The sequence below is a fragment of the Nylanderia fulva genome, unplaced genomic scaffold (genome assembly GCF_048542155.1).
Source record: "Nylanderia fulva isolate GAGA-0341 unplaced genomic scaffold, ASM4854215v1 Scaffold688, whole genome shotgun sequence".
Lineage (NCBI taxonomy): Eukaryota > Metazoa > Arthropoda > Insecta > Hymenoptera > Formicidae > Nylanderia > Nylanderia fulva.
In genome coordinates, this window is record NW_028190795.1 from 25,215 (window position 1) to 42,494 (window position 17,280).

The 17,280-nt window shown below is 29.9% G+C and overlaps 1 protein-coding gene across 1 annotated transcript in view; it reads left to right on the forward strand.

The window, feature by feature from the left end:
* Positions 1-6,936, forward strand: part of LOC114940605 (uncharacterized) — a 30,681-nt gene extending 23,745 nt beyond the window's left edge. Inside the window, exons 5-8 of the mRNA XM_085488369.1 lie at positions 872-2,378; positions 6,075-6,131; positions 6,349-6,717; positions 6,806-6,936. Of these exons, the coding sequence (XP_085344495.1) occupies positions 872-2,378; positions 6,075-6,131; positions 6,349-6,717; positions 6,806-6,936 (2,064 nt within the window). The remainder of the gene's footprint in view (positions 1-871; positions 2,379-6,074; positions 6,132-6,348; positions 6,718-6,805) is intronic.
* The last annotated feature ends 10,344 nt before the right edge of the window (positions 6,937-17,280 follow it).

The window sequence follows — 17,280 nt, forward strand, 5'->3', positions numbered from 1 at the left end:
GATACATGGATTTATGCACATATTGGAGTATATATATGTGCATAAATTCATGCGTTAAGACATTGCTGTCCCTGATATTGTACATGCTATATATAAAGAATGTATGTACATAATATATAAATACATAAACTGTACTAATCATGCACATATGTATATACTCTGCATCTTCTATGTACATTATTACATTTACATATACATTTCAAATTCGATGTATCTACATGCATAAAAAAGTATATACAAAAAATATACATAAATACATATACATAAAATGTACATAAATATACATCTAGGTGCATTAACCCTGTTTAATTTTCATATACATTTCACGTTTTCTGCATGTATACTGTATCAAGAAAGTATATACATGGAATATATATGTATGTGATATGTACATGTTACATATAATAATATAATGTATGTACAGAATATACATATCATATACGTATGTATATATTTTGAACCTTCTATGTACATTAATCCGGTTTCATTTGCGCATACATTTCACATTTAATGTATGTATATTACATTAAAAAAGTATATACCTAGAATATGCAATATACATAACAGTATGTACAATGTATGTACCCAGTATATTTTTACTATCTAATGTATGTACAAATGTGTATATATATGATATGTACATGTTACATATAATAATATTGCATGTACAGAATATACATACATACAATGTACATATCATATGCATATGTATATACTTTGAACCTTCTATGTACATTAACCTGGTTTCACTTGCGCATACATTTCACATCCATTGTATGTATATTACATCAAAAAGTATATACCTGGAATATACAATATACGTAAATGTATGTACAATGTATGTACTAAGAATATTTAAATGTTTTGTGGGATACATCTTAGATTAACAGAAATATTCAACACGTTTGATGACGATGATGGATGGTTCGGGAAAAAGCACATATTATTATTAGGTGATTTATTACAATTGCCACCAGTACGCGAAGAGTCTGTTTTTATTAATATGAGTAAAGCTAAGACAGAAAAATATTTGGAAACATTAGGAGCTACAAATTTATGGAATGATTTGTTTACTTATGATGAACTTAGGATTAATATGCGTCAAAAAAGTGATATCAGTTACAGAGATTTACTTTCTAGAATTCGACTTGGAATTGTAACAGATACTGATATTGAAACATTGAATTCGAGAAAAATAAACTTTAAATCTACATCATGTAATGATAGATTAGAAGAATTATGTAATTATATTGCAAAATTGCCGTGCGATCCAGTGTGCTTGTTACCAACATGTAATTTATGTAATGTTCTTAATACCGCAATGTTGGAACGCATACCTTCTGAAAATATTTCATTGTTAGCACAAGATAGTATTGATTGTCCACAATATTTAAAGAAAAAAATATTGAAAATTATTGGTGCAGATGATGAGGATAGTACGAAAACTGGTGGACTGTCAAATGAGATAATTGTGAAAATAGGGGCAAAAATTATGCTACGTAGAAATATCGACGTCACATTAGGACTTGTTAATGGAACTATTGGTACAATTACGAAATGTTTACGTGATATTGATAATAAGGATGTAAATACATTAACAATTGCTTTATCGAATGGAAAAGAATTCGATATAGAACGTGTAAGTGTCAAATTTGAAGTAATGGACAAAGCATACATTATTCGAAAACAATTTCCATTGTCACTTAGTTATGGAATAACAATTCATAAAAGTCAAGGCTTAAGTTTGAATTCGGTTGTTATTGATGCAGGAAATCTTATTTTCAGTTGCGGTCAAACATATGTGGCATTGTCACGAGTCACATCTATAGAAGGATTACATTTGATAAATTTTGATCCAGGATCTGTAAAAGCTAATGAATTAGCCATTGTTGAATATAATCGTTTAAGAAACTTATATCGTCAAGATATAGAAAGCATTATTATGCAAAAAAATCAATGTAATAAGATTAAAGATCGACAATGGACAGTGTCTGTCCGATTTCTTGCTGGACAGGAAATTTATGAAGAATCAACAAATTTTGAAAATATTTCATTAACGTCCATTAAAGGCTTTATCAATACAGATAATGTTTCCTGCTATGCAAATACCGTTTTACAATGTATTGTACATAATACTGTTATTAGAAAATTATTATTACAACACGATGAAACAGATGTTATGAAGCAATTAATTAACGATTATATTGGTGACAAGAATGTATTAAACAGTATGAGTATAAGACAATTTCTTGGTAATTCATTTTTACTGAATGTTCAACGAGATGCGGCAGAATTTTTAATAGCGCTCTGTGCAAAGATTACAATTCTTAAAGATATCATTGAACACGACTTTTCTACAACAATCCATTGCAAAAAATGTAATTACACAAACGTTAATAAGCAAAAAAATATAATAGCTACACTAACTATTCCCACAAATCTAAAACAGAGCATAGATATGCAATATTTAATGAAACACAACTTTTCTCATTGGATATCTGTCGAAGGAATGTGTGAAAATTGCAAAGAAAACAATCAATTGCTTATTAAATATGATATATGTTCTTTTAAAAAAATAATTGTAATGCAATTAATGATATTTTTATCAAATGATAAAGACACATCTAGAATTATAAATAAATGTAACATTAAAAGTCTTTCAACTGCCAAAATATCTATTGGAACAAACTTTTATAAAGTCGTTAGTGCAATATTTCATCATGGAAATAATTTACATGAAGGTCATTACACAAACATGTTAAGAGACTATAAAAGTAATAAATCAAAATGGTTTTATGTTAATGATGAATCCATTTCATGTAAACAATGGCCACGAGGTGGTAAGAATTTATATATATTGTTTTTAGAACAATGTGAGTAAATTTTATCTATTAATATGTTATATAATATTCTCACATATCAATGATATTAATATATATGTATAAAAAATAGAGGAATTAATAGAATGTTTATTAAATTTCTAAATTATAATAATTAATAAATATTCCTTATAATTATAAAGATACACTAGTGCTCGATACAAAAATGTAAACATTTAAATAAATTATTAAGCTTCACGATATACTTATTAATGAAATCATTATTGATTAAAATCATACATTGATATGAATAATTTGACATTTTAAGAAAAAAAAATTAATTTAAAAAAAATGTGTAACATATTACACAAAGAATTTTATTTTGAATTTAAAAAATATACAAAAATCATTAAATAAAATCCACATGTATATATAAAAAAAATAGTGTGTGCGTGTGTGTGTATTTATATAATTTTTTAATTGCACGCATGTATACTGACAATATATATACGTTTGTATCTTAAAACAATAAAATGATTAATGATCAACGATTATCCACATCATCCATGAAGTACCACCATTGGCATATTAAGTTTTTAAAAGTGAATTGTTGTCTGGCGCCATATACTACATTATATTATTTAATATTGTATCTAAGAGTAAAAGAAGAATCACAATGGATAAATATAAATATATAAATAATAATCCAATAAACAGTGGCTATCTTATCATTCATATATGACTTTTAAATTTGGGATACTATAAAACTTTTTCTTGACCAAAAAGATTATGAATCAAAAATAAAAAAATCAAGACAATATTTATTATTTCTGATATATTTCTAATATAAAATTCTAATGTGTGGCATATTTCCTATTTCTAAAACATAGTTTAAATTTTTTCATTTTTCCAAGTTCTAGAAACAAACATTTAATTGTTGCAGCCAAAGTCATTACAACTTTTAATAATAATTTTCCAAATTATTTGAAAATCAGCTTTTAAAAAAAGGATGTGATATTCATTTTAGATTTTCTAAAATAGATAGTAGAGAATTACAGCAATTAGTAAGTGATATTAATCTAATATTTGTAAAAAAATGTCTCGCGAGAAATTAATGAAAGAAGAACACGCAGGCATATTTAGAAATGTTCAAGAGAATTATCTACAATTTTGTATAACTGCTACCGAGGAAATTAGTAAAAAATTATCCATTAAAAATAGATTAAAAATTTTCCAACAAGATATAGTATTCTACATATAGTATTGATAAAGAAACATTATTTAATGATATTTTCTTTTTCATTTAAATCCTCGGTGGTATTAATAACAATGCTTTAAAAATTATATAAGGAATTATATAATATTACATCTACATTTTACAAGTAGCAGAAAAAGAACATTTATCAAAAATAAAAAATAAATAAATTTTGATGAGATGTGAAAATAAATTTCAAAACACAAGTATCTCAATATAAAGTTTCTTTTGAATGCTCTTAGATAACTTTCCAATTGTAATTCAGAAAAAATGTTTTATGCTATCAGATATAAAAACAAAAAAAATTGAAATAAACTTTTGTGCGAATATATAAATGTTAGTTGTGTGTTAAAATCAATGATAAAAGCAAGAAAAAAATTTCATCTGGACATGAAGATTAATAAATGTAAAGCATTTGTTATAAAGGGTACAAATTATATTCTATTTGTCCTAAAAAAGAAAGCATAGTTCAACGTTATATGTTACCGATAATAATCCTAGTATTTCATTAGCTAATGATGTATAGAATGATATTTTTCAAAATAAAATAAATTATATAAATGGACATTATTATTTTTATAATGTAATAATAGTTTTGCTCACTTAATTATATATATGTATATGAAATAAAATTTGTCTGTAATAGATGTCGTACTTGTAAAAAATCAGTATGTAAAAATATCATCTTTAAAAGACAAGTGTGTAAAAAATATTTTGTGAAAGACATTACATTTATAAATAAGAAATATAGTACAATATTATGTAATATAATGTGGTATAATATGGCTCCAGGCGAAGGTCTATTTAAAAAAACCTAACGCGCCATTGATGGTACCTCATATAGGTGGTGTGGAAAATCATCATTAATTTCGTTGTTTCTAAATACAAATGTATACATGTGTAATCCGTATATGTTTGTGTCAAAAAAGAATTAAAATTATTACATATATACAAAAATTATGTAATATATAGGTAGTATTAAAAAATATTATATTTCATAACAGATTATTATTAAAATATAATTTGAATAAGTTAACTTTAATAAGTATTAATAAATATAACTTTAATATATGTATTAATATTAATAATCTTTTATCGCTTTACAAAAAGCAGAGATATAAACATATATTACTCGTTATATTAAAATTTATTCTTTGTATGTGAGTATCAATTTGAATTGAATGTGAGTGTGATGTTATATTACTAAACATGATATATATATATATATATATATATATATATATTGTATATATATATATTGTATATACTATAATAATAATAAAAAGAAAAATAATGTCAATATTATAAACATACCTATTTTATTGTTTATAATTGTACTATTTCTTTCTTTTTTTCTTTATTTATTCTTTATCCTTTTTTGACTCTTTTATATTGTATGTTTAATTTCCTTTGCATTTATCCTTTGCATGTGTATCCTTTGTATGCATCAATTTAAATTAAATATATGATGTGTTAACTTAACTGAAAATAATAAAGAAATACAACACAAAGTATCCTTATTCAAATTAATATTCAAAGTTGGAATAGGATTGTTTTATAAAACTTATCTGAAGAAAATTCTGCTTTTTGATTCCTTCTTTTCTCTAATTTTCTTTAATTTTGATAATTTTCTCTTATATATATAATGTGGACATACTGCATAATAAATCTTCTATTTCATATGGTACAATTTATCTTCTAATGTAATTTGTTTTGTTTTATATAATGAACACGTGAATATATTTCATTTACATAAATATTTTCATTTCATTAAGATTCTGAAATTAAATAAAAAAGTATTAAAAAAATATGATTCAGAATATTTGCGATAATAATATTACATGTACCTCTCATATAAAATAATAAAAAAATTAGAAAAAAAAATTTTAACAGTATGGGGTTTTGAACCTGAGTTCTCATGGTTACTAGCCCCGCACTTATCCACTCCGCCATACAGCCCCAATCGAAAACATAAATTTTGTCATATATTTTTTAAACAGTAAGTAGGTTAGAACAGGTGAGCCAATTGTTGAGTTTAATTCACCCTAGACATAGTCGTACGTATGTCGTACTATTTCACTTTTAAAAGGTGGCGGGCATTACATTTTGATTCAAATTCACTTTGTTTACTACGATTGAGGTAGCAACGCATAGATATGTCTCGTAAGTATAATTTATTATTAATTTTGTATAATAATTATAATTAATCACTTTTTTATCCTGCCGTACATCTTTTTTAAATAGAATTATGTAAAATTATTATATTTTTTTTAGAAAAATCAGATGATCTATTAATGGAGACGGACGAAGAGCCGATGCTGCTCATTCTCCGGCAAATGCTGGAGGAGCAGCGACATACGCGGCAAGAGCTGCAGGCGATCCAACGCCAGCAGAGGAGCATTGCTCCACAGCGGCAGCTGCAGCCACAGCAACAGCAACCGCAGCAGCAACCGCAACAGCAACCGCAGCAGCAACCGCAACAGCGACCGCAGCAGCATTCGCAACAGCAACCGCAGCAACAGCCGCAGTCGCAGCCGCAGTCGCAGCCGCAATCGCAGCCGCAGCCGCAGCCGCAGCCGCAGCCGCAGCCGCAGTCGCAGCCGCAGCCGCAGTCGCAGTCGCAGCCGCAGCTGTACAATGAAAGTACGTGTTGTCTATAATTTTTTTTCTAAACACACACGTATACATGTAATATATACAATTTTACTATTTCAGATTTATTCAGATATAGACGAGGAGCCGGGCGAGCGAGGGCCCGATGGTATCGGCAACGAGGGGGCCATTTTCATGGCCGTGGTCGCGGACAGAACGGCCGCGGTAGTCACGGTGGCCGCGGTGGTCGCGGTGGCCGCCATACAATAATTAAAAATTATTATTTGAATTAATATTATTATTATAATTATTACATTATTATTATTATTACTATTATATTATTACTATTATTATTACTATTATTATTACTATTATTATTATTACTATTATTATTACCATTACTACTATTACTATTACTATTATTACTATTACTACTAATACTACTATTATTATTAATATTACTTTATATATTTACATTAATATTATAAATATAAAAAAATATACATTTATTTAATGCATTTTATTTAATAATCTTTGCAAAAATATGTGAAATCCTACAAAAAAGACATCACAGATGTAAAAAAAAAAGCGCTAAGTTATATCTTTCGCCAGCAAAAATAGTTCTTTATAATAATAAAAAATATTATCTTCTCAAAAATTATGTTTATAGGAAAAATAATTCTTTGCAATTCTTTGGACATCGAGAAACATCATAGTTTTTTGAGAGCAGGCCGCCATGTTATTTTTCTGAGTCATTAACAAATTGGTACTCTGGAATTACGAGCAATTATTTTTCATTGTACGGGCTAGTATGAATTTCAAATCAAATCTCTATAAACGACTATTATATTTTGTGCACTAAGAATAACATATCGCACTTATTTTCTAGAATCAAATTGTAATCAGTTTTACTTATATGTATGTATATTCAATGTGAACTTGCACCTTGAATAAAATATCACAGTTACTTTTCATGGTAATAGTATTATTACTAAATTTAGATAATATACACTTTACGTATGTTCACTTTGAACTGGCACCTTGAACATATCAGTTACTTTTCGTGATAATTTATTATTAGATCGTTTAAATTTTTGAGTACCTTCTTTTGAACATGGCCTGACCTTTTCATTTTTATGATTTTTTTAGGATATATATTTTCATCATATATTTTATATATATATTTTTTTATCAAATATTCCGATTTATTATGTACGTAAAAATGCGCGTCAGATCTTTCGTATTTGCGCGGTATCAGTAGTATGTATGTACCACAGAAATCCGCGCGTATTATACGTTGATATGATCTACTGTGCGACGCCTCACTCACGTCGCGCGGTGCTATGCACGTTCATACGCGTAAAAAGCAGCGTATACTTGAGTTGTGTGTTGTCCACACTATGGGACGAAAATATGACGCCAAACATTTGCCCCTTTCGAAACGTAGAGTTTCCTTCAAGAAGGGCTGGATGTACAGGTTAGTTTATTTATATACATTTTCTATATATGCATACATACACATATATATATATATATATATATATATATATATATACACATATATATAATATATACACATATCTATTGATTTATTTAGCAATCTGTCTACCTATCGAACTATCTATCATCTATCGATCAACCTATATCTATCTATCTATCTATCGATCTATCTGTCTCTTTTCTCTTTTCTACATTGCATTCTTTTATATATGCACACGTATACATGATTTTTTTAAAATATTGTACATTACAAAAGTAAAAATAATTAAATTTATAATCTAAAAATATATAAAAATCTTTTATGAATATAATAATTACAAAGTTTTAGTAGATAATTTTTTGTAATAAATAAATGATTTATATAATTTATTCTTATCTAACTACTGCTCTGTTTTGATAATAATAGTATTATTATGTATTCAAAATACTTTTATATAAATCATTTATTACAAAGAATTATTTACTTTATAATCAATTATAATTATTATAGATAGGCCTGTTTATACACATACACACACACACAATATATATGTGTATGTGTATAAACAGGCCTATCTATAATAATTATAATTGATTATAAAGTAAATAATTCTTTGTAATAAATGATTTATATAAAAGTATTTTAGAGATTGAATACATAATAATGCTATTATTATCAAAACAGAGCAGTAGTTAGATACAACTAAATCATCAATAGTAATAATAATAGTTATAAAGTTGCAGTAGTAACAAAAAAAGATATTTCATGCCAAAGATGATCCATTCGTTTGCTAGTTGCTTTAAAAATATCTTCTCCCAGAACAATTTGCATGTGCGTTCTGGTTATTAAAAAAAGATATTTTACATCAGAGACGATTTATTCGTCTGTTAGTTGCTTCTAAAATATCTTTTCCTAGAACGATTTGCATGTGCGTTCTGGTATGGTAATTAAAAAAAGATATTTTATATCAGAGACGATTTATTCGTCTGTTAGTTGTTTCTAAAATATCTTCTCCCAGAACGATTTGCATGTGCGTTCTAGTTATTAAAAAAAGATATTTTACATCAGAGACGATTAATTCGTCTGTTAGTTGTTTCTAAAATATCTTCTCCCAGAACGATTTGCATGTGCATTCTAGTTATTAAAAAAAGATATTTTACATCAGAGACGATTTATTCGTCTGTTAGTTGCTTTAAAAATATCTTCTCCCAGAACGATTTGCATGTGCGTTCTGGTTATTAAAAAAAAGATATTTTACATCAGAGATGATTTATTCGTCTGTTAGTTGCTTTAAAAATATCTTCTCCTAGAACGATTTGCATGTGCGTTCTGATTATTAAAAAAAGATATTTTATATCAGAGACGATTTATTCGTCTGTTAGTTGCTTCTAAAATATCTTCTCCCAGAACGATTTGCATGTGCGTTCTGGTTATTAAATATTTTATATCAGAGACGATTTATTCGTCTGTTAGTTGCTTCTAAAATATCTTCTCCCAGAACAATTTGCATGTGCGTTCTGGTTATTAAAAAAAGATATTTTATATCAGAGACGATTTATTCGTCTGTTAGTTGTTTCTAAAATATCTTCTCCCAGAACGATTTGCATGTGCGTTCTAGTTATTAAAAAAAAAGATATTTTATATCCTCATATAATTGAAGCAAGTTGTAACGACAAAAGCTTACAAATTATTGGAGAAAATTGCAGTAATCACTGGCGATGTATTTTTTTTGACGGCATCAAGCTTCGAGTGTACGACAATCTATCTGGCTGTACATACGAAACATTGAAGGCTAAAGAAAAAAATTACATTCATCGCCGTTATCCACAAATAAATAAAAATAATATAATATTTGAAAACGTTCAAACACAACCTGATGGTATATGTTGTGGAATCTTTGCTGCCGCATTTGCTACAACTATAGCTTTAGGAGAAAATAAATCCTTGTAATGAGACATATTCTGCTGATGTTAAACGTATGAGATAACATTTCTTAAAAATTATAGCAGAAAATAAACTGTCACCTTTTCCTAACTAATAAAATTTTATCATTATACTAGAAATGTGTAATTCTAATAAATATTGTTGCAAAAAAGTGTCTAATACAAATGTCTCATTTGCAAAAATCGGAGAGACGAAAAAAATACATATATTATGGTTGCGTTCTCACGGGAATGGGCGATGGAGGGGCCCATTTCATTCTATATATGTATAAAAATGTTTTGTATATTATATAATATTCTGTTATATTATATAAAAATATACAGCTAGTTATTTGAATATATTTGCTATTTTCTCAATTATTGATAAGAGAAGAAAAGCGAATTGTGCGTACTGCATACATTGTAATTTATAGAAAATTACAGGTAATATCAATATACGTACCATACACGTATGCTTATACCATACACAAATGTGTATATGTATTTGTATAGTATGTATGCATTTATGCATGCATTTATATATGTAAGAAATATATACATATATATACATGTATATAGATGCATATATCCATGCATAAACATATATATAATATGTACATGGTGATTAAAAAATCTGGCAATGGCCAATTATCTTCGAAAATAGTGGTCTTATGAAAAAAATACTAAAGGTGTTGACTTTTACCTAGGTGTCAAATTTTGAGATCATTTATAGGTCAACTTTTTAAAAACCTTTATTTTTTATTAGATATTCTTGTAGCTTATCTCGACAGCTTTCCAAAGCATTATAATAAAACATTTTTTCATGAAGTACTTTTTGAATTATAAAGATTCGAAGCAATTGTTTGACATAAAATTATATCTTTGTAAAATATTCAGTTTTACGTTATCATACTTTTTATTATTATGCACATAATAATGAGACCAATTTGGTATAAAGAAAATGCACCCAGCAAACACAAAAAATATAACTGCTATGTTACATGTATATAATACTATATAACGTAATCAAAGTATATACTCATTTTTGTTTTTGCTACTGCCAAAAGAATATGATTTCTACTTCGCCATCACAAGCATATTTAAACTTTGCTGAGATTGCTCTACAAAAATGTTGTTCCGCGATGTGAGAATCTGTATGGTTCAGCATTCATTTCATATAATGTGCATGGTCTTCTTCATCTCACAAATGACGTGAGGCAATTAGGTCCTCTTGATTCATTTTCTGCTTTTCCTTATGAAATAAATATGCCACTTTTCAGAAAATATTGTAGAAAATCTAATTTTCCTCTTCAACACATTTTCCAATAGAATATCAGAGATGGAAGCTTGTGAAACAAATTTGCATCATAGTCAACTTATTTTTTCCAAACTCACTGATTCTTCTACGCAAGTATTTTCAGCGCATAATAAAGGTCCTCTTCCACCTAATATTAATCAAAACAACTGTCAGTATCGGAAATTGATATTCAACAGAATTTTGCTGAGTTTGAATACACGAGATAATTGCTGTATTTTACATGACGGATCAATTTGCCTCATTGTCAATATCTTCATGGACAAAACCAAATATTATCTGGTTGTAAAAAAATTTCAAAAGGTAGATTCATTTTATGATATTGGCATTTTGTCCTCAGCACTTCAAATTTTTAAGTGTTCTGCAATAAGTAATGACATTTTTTGTATCCAAGTAAATGAGGTACGCTTTAAATGTTATAAAATGCCTTATTGGAGTGGTTCATCAATAGGTAACAGTAGTAGTGATGAAAATGAGTCAGAAGTTAGCAATGAGTATGTAGTTAGTGCAATTGTACATACAGATGATCTGTAAAAAAATAAAAACGTTTATAGCTGTTCCCTTAGATATAATTTACAGGAAGAAGAATAATCTTCAGGATGACTAACAGAATACAGGTTAGTATAATTGAGTCATATAATTTTCACTCAGTTTAATTATAATGGCAATAATAACTGAATTCTTCAAATATTTTAGATGCTCTCTATATTTCTGCGCTTAAGGAAAATAAAAACAGGAATCATACTTAAAACAAATACAAATGTAATTACGTAAGTTATATGATTATTCATTTGCTTTTTCTGTCGTTTAATTTGCTATTTTCTGATATTCTTGCATAAAATAATATATAATTTTTTAATTTTTTCTAGGAACTGTTTTGCATGTATTGATTTTCTTTAATGCTCTATATATGCTCCAACTACTGGTGACTTCTGATTTCCTTGAGAATAATATTTAAATATATATATATATATGTATATATATATATATATATATATACATATATATATATATATATATATAGGGTGGGCCATTTTAAAAATTACGATCAATTTTCTCGTAAACTAAGCAAAATATCGAAAAATGGTTCAGACATGTGTTGTATGGTTTTAAAGGGGCTATAAGATGGTGCCATTAGTTTGACCTTGGATATTCATTTGAAGATTACGCGAAGGTCACCTCAATTTTTTTAAATGGCACCCCCTATTTTTTGTTACATATTCTTGTAGCTGACCTCGAGAGCTTTCCAAAATACTATAGTCAAATATATATATATATATAATATATATTATATAAATATATATTATATAATATATATATATATATTTTGTATTTTTATCAAATGTAGTAACTTTTGAGCTCTATAACTCGAAAAGTACGCAATGGAAAAACATTTGACTATAGTATTTTGGAAAGCTCTCGAGGTCAGCTATAAGAATATGTAATAAAAAATAGGGGGTGCCATTTAAAAAAATTATATATATAAATATTATATAAAATTATATAAAAATTATATTATAAAAAATAGGGGGTGCCATTTAAAAAAATTATATATATAAATATTATATAAAATTATATAAAATTATATTATAAAAATAGGGGGTGCCATTTAAAAAAATTATATATATAAATATATATAAAATTATATAAAATTATATTATATATTATATATATATAATATATATATTTCTTAAAATATTCATTTTCCGATAGTCTTATTTTACATGCTCCGACTAATCAGGGCAAAGTCCAAGCATGATTCAGCTAGTCAAGACAAGATCCGGATACGATCCAGCCAGTCAAAACAAGATACGAACACGATCCATCCAGTAAAGGCAAGATACGAACACGATCCAGCCAGTCAAGACAAGATACGAACACGGATCCAGCCAGTCAAGGCAAGATCTGAACACGATCCAGCCAGTCAAGGCAAGATACGAACATGATCCAGCCAGTCAAGGCAAGATACGAACATGATCCAGCCAGTCAAAACAAGATCGTTGATGGTTCTGTCAACTAAAGTAATATCGAGAAGAATCCTGCCATCGAAGGCAAAATCGAGAATAATCCAGTCAAAAAAAATTTATCGAATCAATTGTTCGAAGTTGTCTCCATTGACTTGGATACATAATGCCAACCTATCTTGGAAATGTCTTACTGTCTTGAGTAACATATCGCGCGTTATCCTTCTGCAAGCTTCTCGTATCCTTTCTATCATATTTTCTCTTGTTGTAGGCGTTTGCTAGTACGCGACATTTTTTAGGTATCCCCATAAGAAAAAGTCGGGCGACGTCAGATCAGCAGATCGTAATAATCTTACAGGGACATAGAGGAATACGATAATAATGCACAAAAGGTTATTATACTTACTAAAGGAAAAATTTGTATACAAATTATCAATTGTATCCCTTCATTATCGCTCAAGGATTTTACAACTACGGAAAAAATAATGCCAGACTATTCACCCTCGGAGATCATTGATTTTATTCTCATTCTTGGAAAATGTCATTTAAATTATCACGAAGCTTTGCGAGTTTACCGAGATCGGTATCCTGAAAGGGAAGGACACTCCAATCCTGCTTTAATCTGAAACCTCGAACGAAGTGCTCGTGAAGATCATCTCAAACGTAAAAGGAAAGATCATGTGTATGATGAAAACGACAATCGTGTGGTCACGCTCCTGGCAGCAATTCATCTTAATCCTCATGTAAGTCAGCGGATTTTAGCAAGGGAACTAAGTATTCCAAGATCAACAATTAGGAGGATTATAAAGAAACTTAAATACCATCCTTATCACATAACTATGACACAAGCTATGAGTCAAAGAGATATGCAATTGCGTATCCAATTTTGTCAATGGGCACAACAAATGATCAGAGCTGAACCAAATTTTTTTTAAATTTTGTCATGTTTTCTGATGAGTCGACATTTAAAAATAATGATGAGCTAAATAGGCATAATTGTCATTATTGGTCAGATGTTAATCCCCATTGGCATAGACCAATAGATAATCAGAATCATTGGAGTGTTAATGTTTGGTGCGGGATTGTGAATGGGTATTTGATTGGTCCCTATTTCTTTGACGGAAATGTCAACGTGGAAAACTTTTTGGCATTTCTTAGAGATGACTTACCATAATTATTTGAAAACGTTGACCTGCAAACACGTCAGAGGTTATGGCTACAACTCGATGGCGCACCACCTCACTATACAAGATGTGTTGAGATTACCTGAATTAACGTATAATGGCAGATGGATTGGACGAGATGCACCCGTCGCGTGGCCTCCACGATCTTCTGATCTGACGTCGCCCAACTTTTCTTATGGGGATATCTGAAAAAATGTCGTGTACGAGCAAACGCCTACAACGAGAGAAAATATTATAGAAGGGATACGAGAAGCTTGCAGAAGGATAACGCGCCGATATGTTACTCAAGACAGTAAGACATTTCCAAGATAGGTTGCATTATGTATCCAGCCAATGGAGACCACTTCGACAATTGATTCGATAAATTTTTTTGACTGGATCATTCTCGATTTTTGCCTTCGGTGGCAGGATTCTTCTTGATCTACTTTAGTTGACAGAACCATCAACGATCTTGCTTGACTAGCTGGATCATGTTCGTATCTTGCCTTGACTGGCTGGATCGTGTCCGGATCTTACCTGACTGGTTGGATCTGTGTTTGTATCTTGTCTTGACTGGCTGGATCGTGTTCGGTATCTTGCCTTTACTGGGTGGGATCGTGTTCGTATCTTGCCTTGACTGGCTGGATCGTGTTCGTATCTTGCTTTACTGGATGGATCGTCTCCAGATCTTGCCTTGACTGGCTGGATCCGTGTTCGTCTCTTGCCTTGACTGGCTGGATCGTGTTCGTATCTTGCCTTTACTGGATGGATCGTGTTCGTAACTTGCCTTGACTGGCTGGATCGTGTTCGTACCTTGCCTTGACTGGCTGGATCGTGTCCCGGATCTTACCTTGACTGGCTGGATCCGTGTTCGTATCTTGCCTGACTGGCTAGATCGTGTCCGGATCTTACCTTGACTGGCTGGATCCGTTGTTCGTATCTTGTCTTGACTGGCTGGATCGCGTCCGGATCTTGTCTTGACTAGCTGGATCATTGCTTGGACTTTGCTCTGATTGGTCGGAGCATGTAAAATAAGACTATTGGAAATGAATATTTTAAGAAATATATATATAATATATTATAAATATAACATATATATATATATATGTTGTATTTTTATCAAAATGTAGTAAACATTTGACTATAGTGTTTTGGAAAGCTCTCGAGGTCAGCTAAAAGAATATGTAATAAAAAATAGGGGGTGCCATTTAAAAAAATTGAGGTGACCTTCGCGTGATCTTCAAATGAATATTTAAGGTCAAACCAATGGCACCATCTTATAGCCCCTTTGAAATCATACAACACATGTTTGAACCATTTTTCGATATTTCGCTTAGTTTACGAGAAAAATTGATCGTATATATATATATATATATATATATATATATATATATGGAATTAATAATAAGTACTTTCTATTTTTAGTGACACAAGTCGATACAAATCTAAGGTCTGTTTTTTTAGCGCACTAGTTCAGAGTTTATCTTTTCCTTTCCAATGTGGAGTAAAAAAATAAACTTTGAACTGGTGCAGCTAAAAGAACAGACTTAGATTTGTGTCATTGAATGGCAAGCACCCAAAAAAGTGAAATAAAAAAGTACATATACAGGGTGGGCCATTTAAAAATACGATCAATTTTAGATATATATATGTATATCTATATATATACTATATATATATATATATGTACAGAAAGGATCATGGAGAATCGTCCCAAACGGAATATCATCAAACCGCTACGATTTCAAACGACATCTTCGGACGAGGCGGGAAGATTCAGGAAGAAAGACGACGGAGCTACAGGGCACTCCAATTAGAAAAGGATGTTGCTGAGTTACGGGGAGTATTAGAAGAGAGTCATTCGCCCGGTACTAATATGCATGCTAATCATTCACTCATAACTCACAATCATTTACAGAGTCACTCACACAACACAAACACCTTTTATGCATGAAACACAGTCATCATTCTACGCACAACCATCAACAGTCACTCACACAACACAAGCACCTTTTATGCATGAAAACACACAGTCCATCATCTTACACACACCATCAACAGTTACTCACACAACACAAGCATCTTTTATGCATGAAAACACACAGTCATCATCCTACGCACAATCATCAGCAGTCACTCACACAACACAAAGCACCTTTGATACATGAAAACACACAGTTATCATCCTACGCACAACCATCAACAGTCACTCACACAACACAAGCATCTTTGATACATGAAAACACACAGTCATCATCCTACGCACAACCATCAACAGTCACTCACACAACACAAGCACCTTTTATGCATGAAAACACACAGTCATCATCCTACGCACAACCATCAACAGTCACTCACACAACACAAGCACCTTTTATGCATAAAAACACACAGTCATCATCTACGCACAACCATCAGCAGTCACTCACACAACACAAGCACCTTTGATACATGAAAACACACAGTCATCATCCTACGCACAACCATCACAGTCACTCACACAACACAAGCACCTTTGATACATGAAAACACACAGTCATCATCCTACGCACAACTTATCAACAGTCACTCACACAACACAAGCACCTTTTATGCATGAAAACACACAGTCATCATCTACGCACAACAAAATTTTCATGATACAACGCAAACATTCACACACAAACCACATGCTGCTGCTACTCATACACAACACATTGATAGCCAATTAAATACACCGCATAACACTCAGTTACAGCCTTTAAACATCTGGCCAATTTATCGTCAAGTC